A 7412-nucleotide genomic window follows, 5' to 3' on the forward strand; every position below is an offset into this window, starting at 1 on the left:
CAGCAGACACTGTCCTAAGCTTCAGGGGGTCCCAGATGTTACAATTTAAGGAGAGGAATGTTCTTGGCTTGCCTGGCCTGTGCTCTGGTCTGTAAGTAACCATGGGCCTGCTTGCTCTTTAACCTGCAAGCTTGGTGTGCCTGGGCCCCTCCCCCACTGGGCTGCTGCCACTCAACTCTGCTTCCTGAGCAACACAATAGATCTCTGCCTCAGCTATAGCAGAGACCCCTGCTGTCTCTCCCCAGCCAACAGCTGGACCCCCTCACTGGTCCCTGAACTGAGTTCCAGAAGTAGCTGCTGACACTGATGATTCTGAGGCTCTGGAGGCATGTGCCTCCACCACAGTACAATAGATCTTCCCTGCTGCCCTTTTAAGCCATCTTTAGCTGGCAAATGATCTCACTCTGTTCTTTTGTGGGTTCTGCTGCTCTAGAAATTGTCTTATGGCATTATTTGGAGGTATATGGACAGATCCTGTGGGGTGCTCTGAAAGTTATAGCCTTTCCTCTGCCATCTTGGCTCTGCCCCCTTCATTTTGTTCTAATTTCAACCCTGAACTACAATACTGGCCTGAGTCAGACCTGGCCTCCAGCTTTTGACATAGTTGACAGGTTTAGATGATAATGGCCTCATGGGTGACCCCTATGCTCCCTTTGCTTCTAACAGTATACTGTGAAAGGTTCCCTATTCCCCCAGGGGGATTGCAGAACAAATAATCTGTGGGCATTCAGCAACTAGAGACAGATATGAATGTGCTCTGTGCCTTTAAGAACCATGCCCTGAAGGTGATAAATGATGTAAACTTTTGTTTCCTGAATTTGCAAGACTTTTTTATTTGGTAGTGATATTGATTTCCACAAACTGTCATGGGTCTGGATCCCCCCTAGAGATTATAATTTGAGAAATGTATAAGAACTATGCTTAAGAAATTGCTTTAGATTTCCTATATGGCATTTGGAAGGCCACTGGGCACTGGGATTTGTGAACTTTTTGGGGACTCATTGGTGCTAGACAAAGGTGTCCAACATGAAATCTTTAGGTAGTGAGGGCCACAATATAACTGAGTGCCACCTGAACCAGATGAAAATAAAATTGGCAAATATTTAACAAAATAAAAATACAACAAAACATAGCTAATATTACATTTTAAAACTAAGTCAATATGAGGCCCACAGGAATCATTATAAATGGTATAATTGTCCCTATTTCCATTTTGAATTTAACACCAAATAAGATATAGGGGAGACATTTGAAAGGGCAGTGCTTGATCTTCTCCAGGGGCCCAGAGACCTTTATAGAATTGGGAATATGGACAAATGTGCCCAGTGCATCCCAGTTGATTTGCTGAGGAATGGGGATGGGCATGGGGGCAGGGTATACATACATGGTAGACAGAGGGCAAGTCTTGGAGTCAGGAAGAATTAACCTTAAGATCTAAGTTACAATAGGTATGACCATAAGCCCCTAAGACCTAGCCTTTCAGTACCCCAGCCAACGTCCTAAGGCATGCTGTTAATCTGCATCTGTTGAGGGAGTTTCCATACCAGCTTTTCCCTACACCAGTGGAATTAGGTATGGATGAAAAACACTAGATTACATGTAAAGTGGAAATGATACTGGTTGGATTTCAATTTCAATCTAGCCATCTGAGAAGAGTTTTAAAAAATTTAACTACTATTGCTATAGAGAACAGTTTGCATATTATTATTTTATTAATATTATACCAGTAAAGGATTGACCACATTATCTCCCTAACTTCTTATGGTCTCAGGCTGAGTGCTAGACAAAGCATGCCAGTTAGCATAAACAGGAGAAAAGCCCAGAATCCCTGTGCTGTCTCCCAGAAAGACAGCACATGGTTTTTATCCTCTTTTCATGGAGGTGGGTCATTATATGTTGATCAAAACCAATTGGTTAGCATCATTCAATTCCATTGGTTGACATGAATTGAAAGTGGTCTACAGTAAAATGAACTCTACAGATGACAAGGGAAAAGTATGCAAAAGACTCACTGAAGTTACTAAAAGTCCATTATCTAGGTGTGGTTTAATCCTATCAGTCCTTCACTGAGCTAGACAAAAGAATAAAAGAATCTATCTCCATTTATTATGTTCCCTTGGGTTTGTCTCAGATCAAGGAGAACTGGATTTTCTAGAGTGGGGGCAAAGAGGGGAGAAAGGACTGAGAAACTGATCTCTGGGTTCCCCAAGAAATCCATTATTAATAATTATTTTCTCACATTAGTGTGCTTTAGTTTCCCTTTTCCTGGTTAATAGTGTACTCATAAAAAATTCATAGGCATTATTGAAAAAGCATACACCCAACAAAAATGCAATTCAATTGAAGACTAGTTTATTTTTTTAAAAAGACAATTAAACAGAAACTCTATGTACCAGTGTGTACATTGTACACATTTAAATGACTCACGAGAATGAAGTTTTATTCATTTACATTTTAAGATGACACCACCTTGTTTATGAGAAGATGCTCACAGAAAAGTCTGATTCCAAACTGCCCACAGACCTGATGTTTTAGCACCAGACCCCAGGAACAAACATGCTACAACGCCACTGGTAATAAAGCTTTTGAATGACTCTACTACAAGACAGGATAGAAAGCAAGAAGTTGAGAATTTATTCTACGTAGACTGGTTCAGGAATGGAACTTGTTCCCACTGATGCTAGCACTTTTCATTCCTCTGCTGCCATTTTTAGTAAGTACTCCTTATCGATCTTGAAGAGTCTCCATCCTTCCTCACTGGACAGATCGGAAGCCCCTCTTCTCTTGTAGAACCGGATGGATGGCTCATTCCATTCAGCCACTAAGAAGTGCATGCTGCTGCAGCGGCATTTGACGGCAACCTATTATGGGGGTTGTGTTTTAAAAACAGAATAAAATAAAAACCCAACAACAATGAACTTGCTTTCCAATACCCTGTGCTGAAAGTTATTTTAGGGACTTTGGTCCAATTTCAGAATCCTTCAAAATTGAAGAATACAAAGAAAGTGACTTACCTGACTTAGGTTCTTCAGAATTTCAGAACCAATGCCAAACCCTAGGAAAGATCAGAAAAGAGCTGTTCAAGTGACGGCCATTTTAAAGGGGGGGGGGTGTAGGTGGAGGAACACCACCTAATTCTTTTAGGCATACACCCATGAATTCCTCCATACCTCTGAAGTCACTCATCACAAAGAAGTCTTCAAGATACAACAGCTTCCCAATCCATGGGTCATAAGTAAAGTAGTACATAGCAAAGCCAACAATGCTGTATCCTGGAACAGATCATCACAGAATTCCTTTTTTTAGTAAAAAAGAACAGGGGGGGAAAAAGTCCACAGTATTTGTAGCCACACACTCAGAAGAATGTTTACAGGTTTTAAAGTTTGACATGCATGGATCTGAAAACTAAGCTGCTATTGGACAGTCTCTGCATGCAGCTATCAGCTGTTGTTATGCTAGAACAGTATTGTCCATTGTTAGGCTACCCCGCTGTTCTCAGGAGTTTGCAAGAAGCACACATTAGAGCTGGAGGCAGGGGAAGAATTCGGACATCTCTGAATAACAGCTTTGTCTATGCAAGACCTACTCTGCAATCTCCTGGACCCCTCACAGAAAGTTTGACAGTTTTAATGGCTTGAGAGAGCTGAGCTGCTATGACCTTTATGTAAACACAGACATTATTCACATCCTAATGAGTTACTGGTATGTCCACTTGCGAATATAAATCAGGTTTACACGGCAGTTCAGAATATTAAGTACAAGGAGCTCATGAACTCTACTTCCTTAAGGTCAGAATACCATGCTAGTAGCTTGAGCTAATTCAAGAACCTTCTTTCCAATTTACATGTTCTCCAATTTACTCTCCCCAGTTTTTCAAGGCACAAGAGGTAAATAAATAGCTGCTAAGTAACCTCCTTGTACCTCCCAGCAGCACCTCACCCTTAATCCTCCACCAGGTGGGTGAAAGTGCTGCCTATTTCTTCCCTTTACCTAAGGAACAGATTTCTGGGGGAAAAAGAAACACAAAAAACCTGGGGGGGGGTAACCCTCCCAACTTGGACAGCTCTCCCCCCATTCCCAGGCCTCCACCCCCCACTTCAAAGAACTTCCCTTTTTATCTGGGTTCCCATCCAGTAAACAAGAGGAGCCAGCAACCCCAAGCAGCTGACTTAACTCTTTTAGAATTTGCCAATAACCCCAAAGGCTTAGGAGTCAGTTGTCAAATTAAACTTTTTTAGCCACTTCACTCTGATTTGTAAACACAGACAGGAAGAGAGTATAATGGAGTTTCTGATCTACCGTGTTATTCTGTTTTGTTTTGTTGTTTGTTTTATACTGTGTGGGAAGAGGACTTGTCCCTCTAGGCCTTACCTCATTTATCATGATCATCTACTTTATTGAGTAACGGATCTTTTAGTTACCTCCCCGCCCATCCATGTACACGGAAGGGCCATGTACATGGCGAAGCTAGAGACTGTAACCTGAAGATTGGGACAAATTAAAGAAAAAATGTGATTCAACACGATTACAGAAAAGGTTATATGTTAGGGTCAAACAAGAAGAACCATTTTATGAAACTGAATTACATCAAATGACATCATACCCAGTTTTCCAGGGAATATGTAGGGCATTTTGCTGACAAACACCTCTTTTAACTCACCCTATGTTTAGAATGGCACTACATCAACTTTTTTTTTTCTTGTTTTTCTAGTTTCAACATCGGATCGCCTTATTTCTGGCCACCGTCCCAAAAACACACTCAACCTTCTGCCTTAGCCAACAGTTCTAAGCACAAACTAGGCATTACATCAACATCCTGTCTCTTTCTGATTAACTACTGGGGTGGGGGTGGGGAGAAAGAGGGGGAACAGGAAGAACAACAGGACTGAGGGGCCAAAGTCAGTTACCTTCAGGTGTCCAATGTTCTTTTGGCACTTCTGCAACCAGGCAATGGTAGAAAGGGTGCTCTCCAAACCCATCTTCGAGCAGATCTACAAGAAAAGCCAACAAGGGCAGACAGAGATAATGGCTAATGGCTATGGTGAAGGCCACCAAGGCTATTAGAGAAACCTCACTTCAAATGAGTTACCTTTTTCAGTTAGCACTACTTGTTCTTCCATTTCTTCATATTTAGCTAGTTCCTAGGAAGAGCAGATAAAAAAAAGAGAAGAGAGAAAAAAGAAGAAAAAAACACCGTAAGTATCTGAGGTACTTTTATCCACAACAGAAAGACGAGTCAGCTAGAAAGAGGCGGGGTTATTTACTTGGCACCTGCAACGTCAGGGCCATGACTACCCTAAGGGGGGGGGGGGAGGAGAAGGTCTAGCCAAAAGGAGAACTGGATTGGGGCCAGTTTCCTTGTCAACTCTATGCACTCGCAAGTGACCTGAAACTAAGAACCCCCCCCCCCCCCAAACACACACAAAACGAAACCCTAGATTTCAGCCAGAAGATGGAGGCAGGAAATCCAGCCACCTTCTAGTGGCCGGTATGGGAGACGCAATGCACGATATCGGTAGGTAGGGGAGTAGAAAGTGCGCTAGTTTGGGGGAGTCCCGAGCCTCCTCAGTTTGGTTCACGTCTCTGTCACTACCTTTTACTTGCATTTCTGACCCTACCTCTCAGCACTGTACCCGACATACAATTGTCTGTCTCTCTCGACTTTGGGCCTGTTTCCTCATTTGTAAAAAAAAAAAAAAAAGAGGGGAGGGTGAGGGAGAAAGGAGTTGGACTATTGGGCACATAAAGTCTTTTCCAGTTCTAAAATCTACGTTCAAGTTTATGAAAACGAGAAACTAAACCCCCTCCAGAGGCCGCGGCTGGGGCTACCTTGATTAGGCGGAGAATATCACTGCAGTCGGCGGGCGTGGCGGAGCGGATCACGAAATTAGCCATTTTCGTCGTTTGCTTTTTTTCCCTTTGCGGACTAAGCCCCTGTACTTGAACAGCAGGAGGAGGTGGTTCCTCATTCGTCTCCCGGGAGCTTCCTCTCCTCAGTCAGGCTGGCACCATGACCCGGGGCCCGGCAAAAAACGATGAAGGTTCTCTTCCCAGAGGTTTCCCTGATAACAGGATGAGACAGCTGCGGAGCAGTTGTGCAACCTCTGGTTCCCTGGGAGCCTCTATTTACGGTGGAGCTGGCCCCGCCTTTGAGCTCCACTTCGGCCAATGGGAAGGAGCCCAACCCTAAAGCCAGAGTTCTCTCTCTCCCCCTCGCCCCCACTTTTTCCTCAAACTCTCCGCCCCACCCCAGACCTTCCGGATCCAGCCAGCCCAGCCTAGCTCCTCCGCTGTACCGCCCTCGATTCCTTTTTTCCTTTCCGGGAGCTGGTGAAACCTTTATCGTTGTGATGGGGGAGCCTCACCAGTCCCTGAAACGTTCACGAGCTGCGATGTGAAAGCGCCTCCTAGTGTTCCCGGAGTCCACAGCTATAGCTTGAACTTTAGCTCAAGCAGAATTAAAAAAAAATGAAACTCCCCTCCCACCTCCTCAGAGAACACAAATTTCACTTTTCTCATTTCCCTTACCCACGAGGAAAACCAAACCAAACCAAGCTCCATTTGCTTGTTTCTCGAAATTATTTTTATTTTTAGCATTATTTTTTTAATTGATTTTTTAATTCCCTCCCTCCCCCCCCCTCCTCCCACCAGGCAAGACGTGATATCAATTATACATGTGAATTCATGCAAAACATTTCTATATTATTCGTTACAAAAAAAAAAGCAAGAAAAACAAAGTGAGAAAAGTGTGCGTTAATCTGCACTCAGACTTCAACAGTTCTCTCTCTGGAGGTGGAAAGTGATTTTCATCATCAATCTTAAGACCAAACCTTGTACCAAATATACATACTCAAGACAAACAAATTCCAGCGCTGGCTAAAACTATGTCTCATTCTGCACCTTGAACCTCTCTGTTAGGAGGGAGATACCCTGCTTTATCGTTGGTTCTCTGGAATCATGATTGATTTTTGTATAGATCAGAGTTCTTAAAAAGCTTTCAAAGTTTGTCTTTACAGTGTTACTATCCTATAAATTATTGTTTTGTTTTTTTTTTTAGTGAGGCAATTGGGGTTAAGTGACTTGCCCAGGGTCACACAGCTAGTAAGTGTTAAGTGTCTGAGGCCGGATTTGAACTCAGGTACTCCTGAATCCAGGGCCGGTGCTCTATCCACTGCGCCACCTAGCTGCCCCATATCCTATAAATTATTCCGGGGTTCTGCTTGCTTTTTTCTGTATCCTCCTTTCCTCTTTCACCCTCACCATGCAACTCATCTTTTTTATTTCTATTAGCAGGTTTGGATCTCATAAACTCAGGATGAGGGATTAGGGTAGAGAAAAAAAAAAGCATCCTAGGAAGGATCTTAGGAAAGAGGGAAAAAGGAGACAGGCTGCTTTTGAACTCTAGGTATTAG

The 7412-nt window shown here is 43.2% G+C and overlaps 1 protein-coding gene across 1 annotated transcript; it reads right to left on the minus strand.

Moving 5' to 3' along the window:
• Nucleotides 1–2330: 2330 nt before the first annotated feature.
• Nucleotides 2331–6133, minus strand: SAT1 (spermidine/spermine N1-acetyltransferase 1). The gene is made up of 6 exons (XM_043997339.1): nucleotides 5830–6133; nucleotides 5090–5141; nucleotides 4908–4991; nucleotides 3171–3272; nucleotides 3015–3055; nucleotides 2331–2861 (listed from the first exon to the last, which is right to left on the minus strand). Exons 1-6 carry the CDS (start codon nucleotides 5893–5895, stop codon nucleotides 2691–2693), a joined length of 516 nt encoding a protein of 171 aa, XP_043853274.1. The 5' UTR covers nucleotides 5896–6133; the 3' UTR covers nucleotides 2331–2690.
• Nucleotides 6134–7412: the final 1279 nt, after the last annotated feature.

Source organism: Dromiciops gliroides, chromosome 3, assembly GCF_019393635.1.
Source record: "Dromiciops gliroides isolate mDroGli1 chromosome 3, mDroGli1.pri, whole genome shotgun sequence".
In the NCBI taxonomy this organism is placed as follows: Eukaryota; Metazoa; Chordata; class Mammalia; order Microbiotheria; family Microbiotheriidae; genus Dromiciops; species Dromiciops gliroides.

Excerpts from the sequence above, each read along its gene's own strand:
- SAT1 (XM_043997339.1), bottom strand. The coding sequence starts at position 5,895 with ATGGCTAATTTCGTGATCCGCTCCGCCACGCCCGCCGACTGCAGTGAT. Across the intron at positions 5,142-5,829 it reads ATATTCTCCGCCTAATCAAG|GAACTAGCTAAATATGAAGA; the intron begins GTAGCCCCAGCC and ends TGCTCTTCCTAG. Across the intron at positions 2,862-3,014 it reads TTCTGAAGAACCTAAGTCAG|GTTGCCGTCAAATGCCGCTG; the intron begins GTAAGTCACTTT and ends CCCCCATAATAG.